This window comes from Tigriopus californicus, chromosome 7 (genome assembly GCF_007210705.1).
Source record: "Tigriopus californicus strain San Diego chromosome 7, Tcal_SD_v2.1, whole genome shotgun sequence".
Taxonomy (NCBI): Eukaryota; Metazoa; Arthropoda; class Copepoda; order Harpacticoida; family Harpacticidae; genus Tigriopus; species Tigriopus californicus.
In genome coordinates this window covers 14,067,759-14,086,278 of record NC_081446.1, presented here as the reverse complement: position 1 = coordinate 14,086,278, position 18,520 = coordinate 14,067,759, and the positions used below count along the sequence as shown (strand labels likewise).

The window sequence follows — 18,520 nt, the reverse complement described above, 5'->3', positions numbered from 1 at the left end:
TCATCCATCCCCTACGGCTCCAATGCTAAATCATCTTCATCATCATTTGCAATGGGATATGGACGGACACACACGTACTGTATACACGAACTTGTCCACTTGGCCGAATGGGATGATGGTTGGCGTTTAGGTTTCTGGTACCATTTGGGAGGGTTTTGATGTCACGTGATTCCTCTTGAATAGAAATTGCTTGTATGGCGTTGGCGAAGAACCGCGGGAATGGATGAAATTTGCATTTTGTCACCGGAGGTTCGAGCTTCTCCTCCGTTTGCTTGACGTTCGAAATTGAGAGATATGATATCTTTAATAGCGTCATGAATCTTTAACATCACTCAAGAGACAGACAGAGGCTCGGGAGGAATTCGGTATGCCAAGGAATGCTTCCAAGTTAATTCCAATGTGGCAAGACGAGTTCTCGTCGGGCTCAGACAAATACCTCAGTCATGAACAGAACAAATTAATATATTCCGCTTGGCTGGACTGCTATCTCTCTCTTTCTCTCTTTGAACTGTGCTTCACCGTTGAAAACAAAAACAAAGATCACTAAATCGGGCCAACCCAAAAAGGGCCAAGCAAGTCTTGAAAGTTGGATGTTAGGTGGGTCGCAATCCACGATTTCAAACAGTGTCTCGCAACTCCGTAAATCCGTTCCATGGTGGCAACCCACCTCCCCGTCCATAAATAAATTTTCCTCCCTTTCATATTCGAAGCATGTCGAATTGAGGCCCTTTATTCTCGATCTATGACTCTGACAACTGAATTCGAAGCCAGTGTCTGTGAGTGGACGACGACGATGACTGTATGGCAGTGGATGGTGGTGGTACAAAGGCGGATTTGAAGCCCTTTTAGTGCGTTCATGCCTGAATCCGATGGAATTTTGAGGTGCCAATAAAGCACTCTTGAGTACAAGCGTTTCAATGAGGGTTCTTTTTATAGAGAATATTTATACATTTGGAGAAGTTGAATAGCATCCAATTAGAGATCAAGCCTTGTCCAACATTGGGAATTAATCGTTTGTGTGATGGGAAAGAGATCATCAGCCAACTAAAAAAAAACTCCTCCTGACTGATTTTATCCGAAGGTACCCTTCTAGTAAACCTGATTTGAACACAAGAGCCGATGTTTGTTGCTCGCCCTTGTCAAAGACTTGACAGGTTGGAATGCATTCAAAAAGAGTTATGATTTCTTCCAAGGGACCAACATAACACTGATCTGGGTCCAATTTGGGTTTATTAAACAGCAAGACATTGCTTCAAAAAAATGGTCCGAATTCCAAGGAAGTGTTTTGAATGCCCTTCAACCAAGTACGTCGCCTCTAAATCACGATTTGAAAAGAACCTCCGAGAGATGACATCATAAAGATCCGCAAAGGGGATTTGATTACATTCTTTATAGGTGGTCCCGTAATTTGATTCCGAAACGAGTCCTTGAATCAGAGAAGAAAATATCTACCCCCAGCCAATGTATAGTTGGTGCGAAGTCAGTCATTGAATCAGATTATCAAGAAACTGGTAAGAGTTATAGCTGCCATTTCGAAATCGTTGCGAAAGTGATTGAGTTCTCCAGAAGGCTATAAAAACAGCCCCTGATTAATATTCATTGGTAGTAGCTGCTTATTCTTATGCATGCTTGATGGTCTTCATCCTTGATGAGCAGGCAAGAGTTTGTCTGATGGATCGAGCAATATAAATTCCTACTTTGCAATCTACGTTTTACCCCCCCCAGGTTATAACGTGGCTGAGGAACGTTTTGACGATGGTTTTGCATGCTATTTCGTTCCCTTTAGTATCATGTTCCCATTTTTAGTGGTGCCATGACCAACGTTCCATAAAGCGGAACACAGCATTGGTCCATGCACCACTAGAGACTTGTAAACTTTCACTCGGAGTTGCAGTTCTTTGTGTTGTTCAAAAAACAAATACATTACTACCAGTGGTTTAGTATCCACTCAAGGTCGGAGGGTTTGTGCCTCCCAATATTATTGGAACGCTCGCCTAAATCTGACGCATGGTCCAATAAATGCATTTTTGAAACAATGCTCACGTGCAACCAAAAGGGACGATTTCAATGGAAGACAAGGGTTCCAAACGGATCCTCGGGTTGATTCATTTGTCGTGATGTCTGATGACCCCTTGAAGAGTAAATCATTCATACTCGATGACTTCCTCGTCATTGATTATTCAAGAGGTCAATTCCTCAGCTAATTTCTCAGTTGGAACCCTCGTTGGAAGACACATTGAGCTTTTGAGCAATGAACTTGGCGCTGTTCACGAATGAGTCATCATGCATCCACTCCTGATTTGGAGATGAGCCTTCCCCTATTTGGTATGGATCATGAGTAAATGGGGATGGAAGTGCAGGTCATGACTTCTCGTACAAACATATCCGACTTTTATCTTCTCCGCGGACTCATACAAAGTAGGGAGCGAACTAAATGTGTGTTAATCTTGGAATGAGCAATGTTTAGAACGAGGATCGCTTCGAGAAAAAATGAGCATTGTCTCGATCCACTTGATTCATTCCGTCGGGAGTGTTATGACATAGTTGTCTCGAAAATGGAGACGTTTGGTGTGCGTGTTGCCTTCATTTGAATGTCACGACTTGATGTCTGATCGGCCAGCTTTGAAGCTTCTACCTAATCCCAGGAAAACTGGCTGGAAAAATCCAGCTGATTCACCTTCAGGGTGTCCGTTCTATATCATCTCAATTACATAGGATATACGAACGAGCATTTGTATCGAAAAAGCAGGTTGTAGATAGACATTTTTTGCGGTGGCGTGTCTCTCTCTCCCAAGGGATCATCGTCCCTTCTTTTCATTGGCCCGGGATGATCCCCACAAAGTACCCAATTTCAATTTGAAGAGTCTCATTGTGTCCCCCCTTCCTTCATAGGATGTCACTATTAGAGAGCCCCTCACCAACGAATCAATGGATTGTGAATGAGACTTTTTGTGCCCGGCTTAACAGCTTTGTTCATCCTGTCATAATCTCCTGAAAACCCGATGTGGCATATCAATGTTTTTTGGAACGTAGGGTTTGAATTGGGACTTGAAAAATTATGGTGTTGTTAATACGGGAAAGAATTTTTTTTATTTTGAAAGGGCTGGCAGGCTAGCTGGCTCCTTGCAAGCGAAATAGATACTATGGAGGGAAATGCGGATTGTTCTTGGAGTGGCTGGGGACCACGTAATCATGAGGTGATTTCCTGTTCTTTCCCGTTGATGTCTCGCTTTCGTTTTTTGTCAGAGTGACATCTGTTCGTTTGTTCCACAATTTTCATGGTAGAAAGGAAGCCAAAGAGATCCATGGAACGCTCCCTTCTGGAGCAAATTCATGGCTCTTCCATCGAAAATGTGTCAAGTAGGGACAATATTACCATTTTTATGTCGACAACGCAATGCATTACCATAGGTTGAGAGGATGAAGAAATATATTCTTGCGCCAATAAACGCTCAACTCAAGGTTGCGTGACAATCTTTATGTACTACCGAGAACTTTACGCAAATAATTTACGGTCCTTGAGTTCCGAGAACTGAAATCGAAATTGAGACATGTGGTCTATCCTGATCCTTGTTTGTTTTTCACCACCCCTCTTAACCGGCACAAGGATTATGTAAAATTTGCTTCAGCCCAAGTAAAGAGTATGTTTGAACTGGGCACGTCCGTACTTCGAAAACACATTGGGGATCGGGGAAAACACGATCGTTACATAACGAATTCGGTCCTATGAATCATCACAATTCTGTAAATCAGGAGATTTTTTTCAAAAGTCGCTTGGCCTCATTTTACATATTTGTGTTGCAATATCGCAGTACTCGTCGTGCCTTTGAGAATATATTATATTCCTCACTGCGTCACCCATAAATCTACAGGTTCACCCCCGATAACTTAGATACCCAACATAGTTTGTTCAAGATCTCGCAAGTACATTCAATTTTCGTTGAGATGTCAGCATGTACTAATTCATTTCTGTGAGTGGAACCAAATATCTTTACCACTGTCCCTTTTTATTTGTTTTAGGCTTGGTGGTTGCACAACAACAGTTCAAAGATGAGCCCCAATACACCGAAGTGAATCCAGGAGCCGATGCCACTCTCACATGCGTGGTCGAGAATATTGGTGGGGATTGCCGATGGCAGAAAGATGGAAAGGTATGTTGTTACCCTCCACTGTGCTTGGTTCCACGAATGGAAGCTAGTTTTCTGGAACACTGAGCAGACTAATGTGAAAACGGATCATTGCAAATGTGCTCGTAAATTTTTCCAAGGATTTGCTTCCAAAGTTTCTCAACCAAATAAGGCAGGGACACGACCAAGCTCTCTTCTCGTCAGTGGTTAATCTAAGTTTCCAATTGTCTTTCTTTCCCTACCTACTACATCTCTTCCAATCTATCTTGCCCTCCTGCAACACCCACTCACTCAAAAGGTCTCGCTCACCGCGACATTACCAGATGAAAAGGGATAGTGCCTCATTTTTTTTGCAAAACGAGATGGAACGAAGATAAAGTGACTAAGGGTCGTTCGCGGACCCCGCAAAGAGAGAGCACAAACCGAGCATCGGTGCACCAAAGCTGCATTACTTATCCATATTGGGAAGAGCACGTTCATCTTTGATGGTGTCATGCAGATGAAGGTGCTACAGCAAGTAGTGCTACTGCAAGTTCTTTGTGAACTTGTTCTTATCGGATTGTTATTATTGGATCGGGAACCTGAAGTTAAATTTTGCACATGTGCACGAGGTTGCGAGTAAGCTACTCTTATATTTCCGCTTAATTCCCAACTTTCAAAAGTACCTTTGAAGATTATGGCTTGAAGACATCGACCTTTAAATATACTTGATTACTATTGATTACCCATTTTTCGTAAGCTTTGAATGGTTAAGGTCCTTTTAGTGACACCTGGACTGCGATTCTGATTCTTTCACGCGGCATTCATGGTTGCATGAATCGATCGACGGAATGTAATATTCTTCAAGCACATTCCCTCCAGGCTTGTACCTATTCAAAGTGAAGGCGCCCGCATCTTCTTGCCCTACTACTTCATCATCTTGATTCTCTCGGGGGGGTGATGAGAAGCAGATCCCTCCGGGGTCTCAAAGGGACCTTTTGTGCCTTCGAAAATCCAAGTTCCACAATAGACGATGCCCAAGTAGTCAGTCCCCTTCTCACTCTCACTCACTTTCTGTCCCTCTCTTTTTGACTCTTGTTCGTAGTCGGCATGTGCTACGTTCTACCGAGGAGTTCGGTGGTTCTACATACTCCATCTACACTACCACTAGCACAACTGGTACTCCTTCTTCTCTGACTACTTATCCTTCTCGATGCTGGTGGTGGTGGTGGTTGTTCTCGTTCTCGTGCTCTCCGTTCATCGTGGATCTTGGTTCCGAGGAGCTCCGCCACTCACTGTTCCAACTCTCAGTTCCAAATGTGTCGCCATCCAATGGAGATTTAGGGGGTTGTGATGAAGTGGCTCCTAATCCATCAGTCTGGCATTTCATCCTCCTTTTCGCGCAAATAATGACCCTTGACTTTGTGGACCTGTTTCTCGTCTATTTCGCCTTGATCGTGACTTGCCTGCTGTTGGGATTTGGGCTCCACGTGTACGTACGATTTGGACACGATTGCATTCGGACTTTCCGGCGAAAGTTCTGCTATGGACCTTTGGACGATGTGGTGTCCACCAAACTACTCACGGATTTCGAGCTCGTGTACAGTGATAGCGGGGATGAGGCCGATAGTGACAATGCTCATTCCGAGTGTTGCACTCAAAGCCCGTGTCAAAATGCCACCCCTGGTGAAAATGTTCTTCTCGTCACAACACACGTTTGAAACCTCTCCCAGATTGTAACGTACGTACAACTCTTGGCCTTTGGCCGGGGACCTTGAAATTCAAGTGTAGTGTTATTCGTCTACTTACCTGGAAGGCTGTTAAGCCCCTTCCTTTGAGACTGGTCATCTCCCCGATCAATTTGTTGGGAGATTTTCAGGCAAAAAAGGCTTACAGAGACCTGAAGGTAGGAGATCTGATGGGAACGATGTAACATTGCTTTATTCTTACGCTTCTGTCCACAATGTCGGATGCTGATGAGGAAGGGTTTCCTCCAATACTCTTGACGAGATCCAATATATATATATGCACACACCATAGGAGAAGGAAGGCGCATCGTCGTTGTTGTCGTCGTCGTCGTCATCATCATCATTGTCCTTCACGTCAAGATCCAATTTCTTTCCAATCTTCTCAATACACTTACTTCTGGGTCGAGTCAAAGTAGGAGCCTGTCTGTTTAATCGTGTTGTTCTTAGTACTCAGGTTGCTAGGTTTTCAAAGGAGACACATGCCCAATAAAAAATTTTTGACACGCACATTGCGTCACTCTGTATTTCAAGTCTCTGTCAGCTTTGAAAGCACGTGTCCATGAGGATGGCAAAAGCCTCATTTTCCAATCTAGGAAATGGATGAATCAACATGAATTGTTGCCTCTCCCAAATTGACTTCAAATGAAGAAACAAACAGACACCTGACTGTGACTGGCATATCTCATCTCTCGGTTGTCTTATTGCAGATCATGGAAGGATGAAAGCCAGAGCAAGGCTACACATACTCTTATTTTGTACAAGCATGGTGGAATGCACTTTGAATCCTCATTACTGCCATTTGAGACCAACTGGTCTTTGGTTTATGATCTGAATTGCTTAAAATCATCTTTTCAAACTGATCACTGACATGTGCGAAATCTTCTGCAAAATTCTTTCGTCTCTTACTTGAAGCAGTGTGTGTCTTCTTGATTTCATTTTGTCATTGCTAAAAACCCCTATTGAGTTGTAAATCGTTTCTGAGAAGTGACTAGTGGCTTTTAGCGACAAGATTTGCCTGATTTTTGTCCACAAGTAGTGGCTCAAAAGTAACAAAAATGAACTCTTTGCTATTCATCGACAGATTCTAGGAAGTTGAGCAAATTTGTCACGTAACCGTAACAAATTGATGACTTCTGTTGTGGATATCTAGATTCTGATTCCGATTGACTTATATGTTTGGTCAGTGGGCGAACAGCACAATGAAGGATCTCCTGGAAATGAATTACATTGCAATATTCGGCAGACCACCAAGCGGCTGGTCGATTGTCAGACATCCATCCATCCACTTTCTAGAAATCTATGATTATGCACTTCTATTGACATAAACTTGCACCTCCAAGCAATATAAAAAAGATGCTTACAATGAATGTGGGACTTTTATTTCAGGGAATCCCGGAAACGGGGAAACTGAAAACTTAAAGCTGACATCAGGCTCTTGAGGAATGTTCCAAAAGATCCGTGTCAATCGGTTCACTTCAATTGCAACACTGTCATGTCTAGAGCTAGTCTTGGAATGTTAGTTGCTTGAAATATTTTGCATCAGTTGCAACAGATTTGCATGCTACTGACATTTTTGAAGGATTTTAAATAGGCAGATATTTAAGATTATTGTGTTTCTGACAGTCAAACAAAAAGGACACAATACCACCTGAGAAGTGGAACTGCTAACTCTTTTGTGGCTTGAAACAGGAAGACAATGGGGTTGTCACTCCGATGCTCACTTCTATTCAGAGCTTTACCTACTGTACTTCGATCCATTTTGGAGATCGGTGCTCTACACTCCAAATTAGTTTTATTGGAAATGTTTCGAGCATCGTCACATTCTCTCCAGGCGGGTACCCAAGACCTCGGATGCTTTGTCTCTTGAGGAGGAAAAAGTTGGGGACAATAGAACACATTTCAATGGGAAAGAGGATCTTGAACCTTTTTTACTGCACCACTTCGGTGTTTATTGTAGTGGATGCGAGTCGAATCGAGACCGAGACCGTAGCCGAAGAGTTCGACCTTCATGATTCTCATTGTGATTCTTCTTGTTTGTTTGTAGCCTGTGGGCATCTACGAGGGTAAATACCAGTGGTCTTCCACGCCCAATTTGGGTGATTGTAGCCTCGATGTTCTCGAAGTGAATATCACGTACGACGATGGATTGTGGGAATGTCAAGTGACCAGCTCGAGCTTTGCTTCTCAAGATGCTTTGGCATCCCAACCAGCCAGATTGGTGGTTCGAGGTAAGGCCCGTGAAAACAAAACCTGAAAAAAAAACCTTAGATGAATATGTACACCCGTGTATAAATAACAATTGTCTTTTCTTCTTCTTAAGAACCTCCACGCTCGTTTGCCATCGTTCAGAATGAGGACTCCATCCAACCTGGAGGACAGATCACACTCGTAGATGGACAGGTAGGCCCGAAAAGGGATGCGAGAGAGCGAAATTGCTTTTTTGATTATCATCAAGATGGTTCCGGAAAAGTTGTCGAACTCTGTCACCACTGCTTCTACCAGCCCATCATGGCACCAGCCCGAGGCTCAAAGAGGTTTAATCTAGAAGCGAATTGGAAAGTAATCGGAGTGACAGATCGGAAGGTAGGCCGAAAAGGGATGCGAGAGAGCGAAATTGCTTTTTTGATTATCATCAAGATGGTTCCGGAAAAGTTGTCGAAATCTGTCACCACTGCTTCTACCAGCCCATCATGGCACCAGCCCGAGGCTCAAAGAGGTTTAATCTAGAAGCGAATTGGAGAGTAATCGGAGTGACCATTTCTTGTTGCAGGTGGAAAGCCTTCGTTGCGAAAGTCGGCACAGTAATCCCCCACCCAAATTGAAATGGTACCTTGGGGATCGAGAGCTTCAGGCAGCCATTCAAACCAACGAAACCGAGGAAGATGATCAACGCAGATGGAAATCCATCTCGACGCTTCAGCACAAGTTCGCTAAAACCGACTTTGGCAAGCCACTGATGTGCAAGATTGAACATCCCGCTTATCGGACAGGATCGCAAGAAACCACGGTGGTCCTCGATGTTCTGTGTAAGTGATGGGGCGAGAAACTTGACACCAGGGACCCTTATTGAAAGTCACAATGGCAAACTTGCAAACTATTCCGGGGCCCAAGCCTGGCCTAGCCTCAAAGTCGAGCGGCTTAATAACCAATTCAATCTGGAGCCAGGAACCAGGAGCGGGAAACTTACTCTTAAAACAACTCGGGCTCAAGTTTGCGGCTGAGACAAGAAAAAGTTGAGCGGAAGACAAAATGACGAGAGATACTTTGCCATTTGCTGGAAGGCATATTTGTCCACGAAGCCAGCCAGTGCCTTTGCCATTTCTCCATTTTGTATTGGGTTACACATTGACTCTGGGTATACAATTACAGACAAGCCAATCGTGTCGGTGTCCCGGACAACGGACGAGATGTTGGAAGAAGGTCGGAGTTCGGTCACTTTGGAGTGCCAAGCCGATGCCAATCCTCCGGCGAGGATCTTCTGGAAGAAGATGGGACCAGCCGAGCAACGACAATACACAGAGCGTCTGGAATTCAACCCAGTGATGCGGAAGGACTCTGGAAGTTACATTTGTCAAGCCGAAAATAGCCTCGGGCTCAGTAATGAAGAACCCGCCGAGATCGACGTTCTCTGTGAGTGATACCCTCAGAGACCAATTGGTGGAGTCGTTTGTCTTAACTGATTTGATCTTCATTGTAGATCCTCCCAAAATCCTTCGAGTCACTCCCATGGGTGGGTCCACAGTTGGCGTGCACAATCGCACTATCCTGTCCTGTTCAGCCGAAGGTAATCCTGCACCCAAATACCAATGGCTTCAGAAATTGCCCACTCAGCAGGTTCTCAAACGAGGTTATGAAGAGCGACTCATCCTCGAGGACACCACGTATGATCATCAGGGTGACTATGTGTGCGAGGCCATTAACATGATTGGAGGCCAAAAGAAGATCGTTCAGAGCGAGCCAGTCCATATTGAAGTTCGAGGTGAGTTTTAAAGAGCTCTAGTCCGGTTTAATCGCAAAAAACGCAAAATAACGTCGTCTGTATGTACTGTGTTTGCAACGGAGAAAAACCTGAAACATGAGCAAAAAAAGCCTTTGTTTGTTCGGGCTTGGAAGAAGTACAATCTTAACAGTACAGACCCAGGGGAAACGTAGATTTTTTATAGTTGCTTTTTCCATTGGGTTTTGATCTCTCAAATGATCTCTGGCAAACGAACAATGTGGACCGACTAGTTGAGCCCATTCATTGGCCAAGACAATGGAGCTAGCTGCTAAGATTTTCCAGGAATATATAGTAAACAGGGAAAGCAACTACTTCAGTTAAACTCCACGTAATGTACGTCGATCGTCAAACGAGATTCGTGTGTTCAGATCCCGTTGAATGTGTCACATTGCTCGTGATCGCCAGACACTTTCTGAGACTTCTCGCGTTCAGATTCCTTGGAAACAAAAACGCTGGACGCGTACTTTGAACCTCCAAATCCCCCTTCAATGACTATTAGCGTACACAGTGGCCTCCCCGAGCCTCCTGTAGTTCCCGCTGCCAGCCTCTTGTTTTGAAATTTGTCCCAAAGCTCAAACGAGTTCTTCTCTGTGTGAAAGAGACAAGCTCTGATCGATCTCGTAATCATTGGGATTAATATTCGCACAACTTCAACATTGCTGGTAAAAGGCCAGATATAGCTTTGATTGAGGAGAGAGTATTTGGGTAACACATGTCGGCAGCATAATGTTTAGACTCATTAAATGCTTTGACGAGGACGCTAAGAATAGTTCTTCAATAGTATTTGCTTGAACCCAAGAAGGATGACGTATTGGATAATAGGCTTCACTCTCTTTCAATGAACAGGAGGGAAATTTGACGCCGCTGTGTAGGAAGACGATAGGATTGGATAACGATATTTCCGATAATTTTTCACTTTTCTCCCTGTCCAAGTGTGCTTGGATATGAATATTGAGCTTGGCAGGACACTGACAATCTTCTTATCACAAGGTTATTTCCAGCCAAGGACACACCATTTGTCATTGGATTGGAAAAATGTTCCCTTCGGGCACAGAAACATAGAAGCCTTCTTTAGAAACTTGCAGCTAATTGGGGAAAGGTTATTTTGAACCCCAAGAAAAGAGGCCTTTCGTCTTATGTCTTTGCACTAAGTTAATCAACTTGAAAAGGTCAGGCTGGAGATTACTGTTGGAAGATTCTTTGTTCTGGTTGTGAAGGTTTTTTTGGAACCTCCTTCTTCCTAAGTTCAAGTTCTTCTCTTGACACTAGAGAATGCGTTCTAGTTTTGGGTTTTAGTAAAGGAATGAATTGTAAACTGGAATCTGACCCGACTAATTGGCCGATGATGGGAGGGGGAACAAAATCTGGACCATGTCATTGGGTCATCACGACGGTCATCAAAACAAAACCAAGAAGGAAAATATAATTGAACAAAGGCTGTCAATCACACTTTGAAAATCGACCTCGAACAAACTCTTTATTCTGGGTCTTTGTTCTATGCCACTAACGTGAGCACTCAGCGGTTACATCATAGTGCAAGGGTAAAGGGTCTTGCAGATATGCATTCCAAAGCAATGCATGTCGCCAAGACAAGATTAGATGTACTGTTATCTAGTCTTGCAGTGACTTGGCCTTTCCAAGTGAATATTACTTGGGCCTACCCAGTTCTAATGTGACATTGATTTGTCCTCTTCCAGTTTTGGGTGCCTGCATAAAGCACTTAGAGAGAAGTTCCTCAAGAGTTAGAGCAACCGGCAAGCAGTAGAGGGGCTAAAGATCTCTATTTGACGTGGCAGTGCAAGCTTTTGGTTATTCTGCTCACAGTTCAATGCTCCGGGCAATGGCAGACCTCTTGGCGCTAAGATTGAACGTCTCGAATTTTGTAAATATCAAGTTGGGAATGTTTTTTGTCTCCCTTCGAAAACAATGGAAACTGTTACCAAGGGGCGACATCCCTGGCGCTATGTGTCGTATCAGGCCAAAAAAACATGGGCCCAGAACGTTTTGCAACAAATTGATGTCATAGCGATGCTTAATTGCTTCGTGTTTCTGTCCACAGGAGCGCCACAAGTCCTCCGATATAGTGTCGCCAAGGAAGTGGAGGCCATTAGTGGTCGGGACGTCCGATTGGAAATGGATGTTTGCTCAGACCCTGTTCCTAGCCGAACCACATGGGACTGGGGAACGCACCGTGTAGATGCCGGACAAGTACGCTGCGATTTATTTATTTTCTTAAAGTCGAAAAATTTGTTGCTTAACCATCATTTCTCGTTTAGGACCTCCATGGAAGGTACCTGGCTGAGCAAATGGTGGAACATCCTGAGCGTGAAGATTGCTACGTGGCACGGCTTTTGGTCCGCAAAGTGAGTCCATCCGATTCGAAGCGTTACTTTTTGGACGTGGAAAATATCCACGGCACGGATCGGTATGCCATTGGTCTCATTGTCAAAGGTGAGTGGAACTTTGGACCCAGACTCGCACCCTACCAAGACTCGGTCCTTAATGTCTCATATCTCAATTTAAAGCCTCTTCCTCAGATCCCGTTTCAATGGCCTCGGTGATTGGCGTCGTGATCGCTTTGTTGGTTCTCTTTGTTCTCATGGTCATCGTTCTCCTGTATGCTTACAAACGGCAAAAGATGTGCTTCAAAGGTGAGAGACTTTTTGATGATCTTCATGAAAAGCCACAAAATACGTTCCTGACTTGAGAGTGAGGTAGTCGTATGTCGGTACTTGTGCATGGTGATAGACATTAATAGTTCTGGACCTTGACCCATGAGTGTTAAGGGCTGCAACATTTCGAAGTGGACGGTCCAAATGTACTTTCCCCTTGCATACATACTCACGGCCTGATTGGTATGTTGCATGGGTGTCCATGAGGAGTTCTGTTTTATATCTTACAGCTGGAAGACATACCCTTATATTTCCGATACATGGTTGAAGAGTGATAACCCTTTTTCCTTTATCTGCCTACTTCATCTAAGCCCTTGATTTGGTTGAAACTAAATGTCGATAGGACGATACGAAATCTGCACCCTCTTTCAAATCTCCGTGATTTGAGAATCGATAGCAATCATCCACCAATTCAAACTATTCCCTAACGAACATCAAGGTTCAAAGATATTTCCTAACCCTAGCTCACAGTTGGATTGTTTCACAATGCTTTTGTACCCGTGACGTCATTGGGAGAACTGGATTTCCAAATGAAGGGTCCAAGATTTGCACACTAGATCTAATTTACTTTGTAAACTGTAGAGACTAGATTGTGGGTAGAAACTTACGTATGTTGAACTCGTTGGCTCATTCGTTGCCATGTAGGCAAGTAGCTTTAGACAATAGCTTGCTAATCCAAAGCCCTTCGCTTCTTCTTTGTTGGTCTTTGGCTTCTTCATTCTCTCCCTGACTGAAAACCGTTTGCCTCGAGGCATAGTAGTACTGACCGCATGATTATCTGTATCTCTTTCTTCCTCTGCTTGCCTACCCATCCATGTGTTCCAGCCAAAGCCACTGAAGAATCAGCCTCAAACAGTCCAAGAGATTCCATTGACGTAAAGAGCACAATTGCTGAAGACAAACAGAATCTGACACAATCGCTCGCTGGATCAAACGACCGGGTCTCTGACCGGCGTAGCAGTAGTGTGACCATAAATAGCGGTAGAGGTGGAAGTGCCAAAAGTACCAATCGCGTCTCACCAGAAGTTTAGAAAGAAAGAAAACGGAACACTTTCTCGATCTAGTTTGCTCAATGTGATATGCCAAACCACGAAATCAAAAAGAAAAGTGTTTGCTCCATCTTGAATAAATGGATATGTCGGAAATCTACAATGGACAATACTTATGGTAGCAAAATTAGTCAATGGTTGGTTGCTCTCACCCAACATGAGGTGAGGAAATGTGTGCCTAAAACTTGTCCATCGTTTGGTTCTGCTTAATATAGTACGTCAGTTTATATCCACTCTCATTATTCACACCAATCACCAGCCGTTTTCGACAATTGTGTCGCGATTCAGTTGGCACAATATGAGTTATTTGTCCGGTCCCTCTCCGCACATTCACCCTCGTATGTTCCAAATAATTTGGGGAGAAAACTAACTCGTGCTTCTGCTTGTTTCTACTTGCAGATGGTTCCAAGTTGGACAAGGAGATGCAAAGGTAAGAAATTCATCGCGTGTCTCCTAATATGTGATTGCCTTCATTTATCATAATTGATTTTCTTTTAGTGGGGAGCACCATAATGGATATGAGGCAGAGAAGACGATGAATGGTCGGGGAAATGGATACACCAACGGCAATGGTGTAAACAACTCCAGTCTCAGTGGACCCTTGCCACCAGATGGCATGTATCATGTGTCAGACATGACTCACGGGTCTCTCATGGACCCCAATGGCTCGTTAGCCGATAAGGTGAGCCCCCCAGCCCATCACCCAGGCACACAGGTGGCGCCCATCCTCACCGGAAATGGCAGCAACGGGTTCCATGGGTCCAATGGCAGCATGACCAGACGTCTGCCGCCCTCCACCTGTGTCTAGGTGGAAGTGGCGTAGTAGCCAAGTGGTGCCGCTGCTCTCTACAACATCTGAAAACACAAACAAACCACCCTTCTACTACTACTTACTCCTCCTACTCGTATTTCTCTTCTACTCCTACCTCCCCCTGGTGGCAGTTAAGAGCAGCAATCCCGATGTGCCATTTCTCACTCCCTAGTTCAAACAGTTCTGGCCTGCATTGGCCCCCACACTCGGCAAATCCACTTCTAGAGTTGAGCAAAAAGTACGCAAGAGGTTGAGTTGTTTTCACTAGATGTCTCTCTACCTGTGTGTTTGTGTATTGGTTTTAGTTTTCATAGTAGTTGATGCACCCTATTTTCAACCAGTTGACGGCACCCTACAAACCACCGTAGAACTTGCGATTTGTTGGTTGGCACCGATGGCGTCCAGGGATATTGTGCCATATCCCTGTGCGCTTCCATTGATCAACCTTCATCCAGCACCATAGTAAACATTAATAATCACAAGGTTTCTCCTCTCTCTTCTCTCTATAACAGCTCTAACTCTCTAATGGTATTTCTTTGGTGGTGATCGGATACTCAATTCGGAGATGGACACAAAACATTGGCAACACATATTCAAACATGCTTCTCTATTAACCACTTCAGGTGTGACATTTTCGATCTGCTGATTATTTTTGGTTCCATGGGGGTTTTGCCCTCGATTCAAAGGCTGTCCTCGAAAAGTTTGAGTACAGCCTCCTTACTTTATATACAGGTTGTGGAGAAAACAATTTCAAGAGCTTCAAGTTTCAAGTGCAACCAATGTTTCATTTCTTACGAAAGGTTGATCAATTGACCGACCTACGGACGTTGACTGACATTATGAATGGTTTTCCACACCCTGTATATTGCAACGTCGGTTTTTTTTGCCGAGTTATTTCAAGGATCATTGTGTGGATCCACGAACTAATGTCCTTCCTCCTCCAATTGCTTTGCAGCTTTGGCCTGAGAACCCTGCTTATCAAGTCTACATCCCGGGTTACCAACAGCACCATTCTATCATGAACCCTCAGCCCAATTACTCTTTGGGCCCAGGGTCTCTTCGGGCCCGATCCACGACCCCCACGGGAGGTATGATGGATCACCCGGGGGGAATCATGGGCAAGGACAATCGTATGTTGTACGCTGAATTGCAATTTCCAGTGACCTCTAACTATGGGAGTATGAAGAAGAAAGGCCACCGTTTCTCGGCCAGCTCCACCAACAACACCAATTCTACCACCGTGCTCAATTCTTCCACGGGAGAACCCTCTCCGACTTCAGAAATAGACAACAACTCAACCTTGCCCATCAGTCAAAGCATGGACAACATGCATCGGTATTTGCCGGATTATCTAACTATTAGCAACCGGAAGACGGCCGTGTAAACTCAATCTTGTTTCGAAAACCATGAACAGAGAGACTTTCATCCCAAGAGACGAGAGGTTCCCGCATGACCTTGACTCGCCAACAAAACAAGAAGCTCACTAGTCAATGCCATTTACGATAATGAGTGTCAGTTCTATTCTCGCAATAAGATCCTTACATACTATATTCAAACAAAAGTGACTCTGGATGGCAAATGGGACGCGACGATAATGTTGTCATCAAGGGCGTGAAATAACCAAAGAAGCAATTGATTCTGTTCCTCAGTGAAAACAAACGCTCGTTTTCTTTCAGCAGAGCCTGCCAAAACAAAGTGTATCAAACGTTTAGAAGAAAAAGAAAATGAAAAGTAATCTCAATTGATTGCATACACAGCTTAATTTTGTATCTCCAGCTTTTAATCAAGACCCGTTTTTGATATTTAACCATTTATGTGTGAATGAGACCAATAATGATTCGTTCCGTTTCTCCTCTCGGCTGAAAACCATGTTTAAGTCGTTCCACTCATGTGTATTCATTCCTCTATGTATGTCCATATGTCAAAATTCTACAATACATACTCTCACAGAGCAGTAGACAACTACTACCCCTTCTTGCGCCCCCTTCCTACCCAAATTGACCCCCTTTGTTCAAAATGCACCAGAATAAACGTCAAACTCCAAGCATGATGAACTTGTTTTTTGTACTATCCCACGTGGGATTGCATGAGCCTTGGCCGTACAGCAGGCAGAATAAACGTCAAACTCCAAGCATGATGAACTTGTTTTTTGTACTATCCCACGTGGGATTGCATGATATTACTCAGACTCATGTGGTACTATGTGAGACACATGACTTTGGTCTATCTACTGAAGATGAGGAGTTGAGAGCCGGCTTAGGAACAGTACTTCGGTAATTTTCCAAATTCATGCCATAAGATTCATTCGCATACCGTCGCTCGAATCGTGAATGAGTCCAAGGGTGGCCGTTTCAGACCGGCATGTGTACAATTATTTCTTGTTGGATGATGTTGGATGTTTGGAATTTGATCCCGATTAGTAATCTTCAATGTACACGGCCTTTCGGAGGCTAGAACAAAATTCGCTCATATGTCCTTATTTGGTAAAAGCGGAGGCATCAAAATATGGACATTGGAGCCGCGGAATGATTCTCTCGAGATATGTTATTAAATGCATAGAGAAAGATAGAGGATTTTTGTCCAGTTTTGATCAACGAGAAAAAAAATGTAAAGAATACGTACTTCCCACACTTGCCTCAAAACATGGGCACTAAATTGTTACAAACTTAAAATACACCTATGAATTGCAATATTAGCAGACATCGATTACCTGAAAATTACGTTTCAGTAAGTGAGTGATGGGGACAACTGGGACAAATGAATCTTTCCAGCGCTCTGAGTGCCTTGTCTACGTATATCTACAAATGTTAGGGCTAGTCATAGATTAAGTACTCTATGGCCAGTCTACCCTAGAATTTCGCTTAGTGTCAATGTCACTTTCGGTGACCGTCAATAGCGCCCTCTGCCACGTTAGATGCGGACTTTGACAGACAATCGCAGAGTCGTGCGAGTACGCTCTGAGATGGCAAACTCAGAGACCCTGGATGTCTAGAGCTTCTCTAGATGAGGGTAATTATGTGTTTTGACGAAATGCTGTGTTCTGGTTCAATAAATACACTACCAACCCTGCGGAGAGACCTTGCAAATGCTAGATGGGTATGATGTTTTACATTTATGGTATTTCAAATACACATGGAATAGGAAGTTTGTCAGGTTAGTCCTTAAGAAACATCTAAGGGGGTTCCTTCTCCAATCATATGTCGAAAAAAATGTGCAAAGAGTTCCATGGAAATTTTCGAGAACCTGAACAATGACTGGGAGCAACGATGAGATACTCGAACATAATTTTTGATTAAATTTAAGAGCGTTATGGTTTGATTGATAGTGCACAGTGGTAAAAATACCCGTTAAGGTTTTGACGGAAATTTTATCACTTAATGGGATTCTAGCCCACATAAAAAACTTACAAACCTGAAAACATGATAAAAACTAAAATTTTCAAAAACCTTCTCAATGTAAACTAGGAGCACACTTAGTTAACTCCTGATTATAAATTATGATATCATCTATTGTACCGCTACTTAGTTACATGGAATTTGATGGTCCAAATTTCATAGTTTTTAGCCCCAAAATGACGGGTATATGTCAATTCAATTTCCCAAACAATTAATATCGATTTTCAACATCAAAAAAAATGAAAAATCTTTTCTTTTCCTTTGCCTTGAAAAATCTCACAATAGCTCAAAATGCTACATAATGTCACTTAAAATACAGTAAAAGAATAATCTTTGAAGATGTGTTTTACGATCATCATTTGGTCGGTCCTTGAAGACTTGGTTAAAAGTGATAAAAACTAGCTTCTTTGAGGCTTTATGGATATTTGTGAAATTTTCAGTGACCGCTCAACTAAATGTCCTTTGAATGGTGCTGTAATATTTTTTTTACAAAATCTGTTTTTTAGGGGTTAAGATATGATTGCATAACATTAAGTTAATTTGAAATTATTCAAGAAAAGGAAAAGAGAATCTTTCAGTTTTGTGATATTGAAGATCAATATAATTCTCTGGGAAATTGAGTTAACAAATATCCGTATATATATATATTTGACATGAAATTTGGACCTCTAAATCCAATGTAACTAAGCAACAGTGGAATAGGTGATATTGTGAATTATAATCAAATGTTAACTAAATC

At 43.2% G+C, this 18,520-nt stretch overlaps 1 protein-coding gene across 5 annotated transcripts in view; it reads left to right on the top strand.

Moving 5' to 3' along the window:
• The window catches only part of LOC131883298 (kin of IRRE-like protein 3), a 61,019-nt gene extending 44,583 nt beyond the window's left edge, over positions 1-16,436 (top strand). The window contains exons 2-14 of one of the 5 annotated variants that reach the window (XR_009373605.1): positions 4,021-4,151; positions 7,899-8,082; positions 8,175-8,254; positions 8,625-8,880; positions 9,224-9,484; positions 9,552-9,833; positions 11,914-12,062; positions 12,131-12,305; positions 12,380-12,505; positions 13,975-14,005; positions 14,074-14,257; positions 14,899-15,009; positions 15,342-15,480. Coding sequence is in view for 4 of the 5 variants with exons in the window: in XM_059230735.1 (XP_059086718.1) it covers positions 4,021-4,151; positions 7,899-8,082; positions 8,175-8,254; positions 8,625-8,880; positions 9,224-9,484; positions 9,552-9,833; positions 11,914-12,062; positions 12,131-12,305; positions 12,380-12,505; positions 13,975-14,005; positions 14,074-14,257; positions 15,342-15,770 (2,288 nt within the window). In the remaining variant the exon portion in view is untranslated. Of the gene's footprint in view, positions 1-4,020; positions 4,152-7,898; positions 8,083-8,174; positions 8,255-8,624; positions 8,881-9,223; positions 9,485-9,551; positions 9,834-11,913; positions 12,063-12,130; positions 12,306-12,379; positions 12,506-13,351; positions 13,909-13,974; positions 14,006-14,073; positions 14,258-14,898; positions 15,010-15,341 lie in introns of those variants that run through there. The other 4 variants (XM_059230736.1, XM_059230735.1, XM_059230737.1 and 1 more) reach the window with 4 other exon arrangements.
• The last annotated feature ends 2,084 nt before the right edge of the window (positions 16,437-18,520 follow it).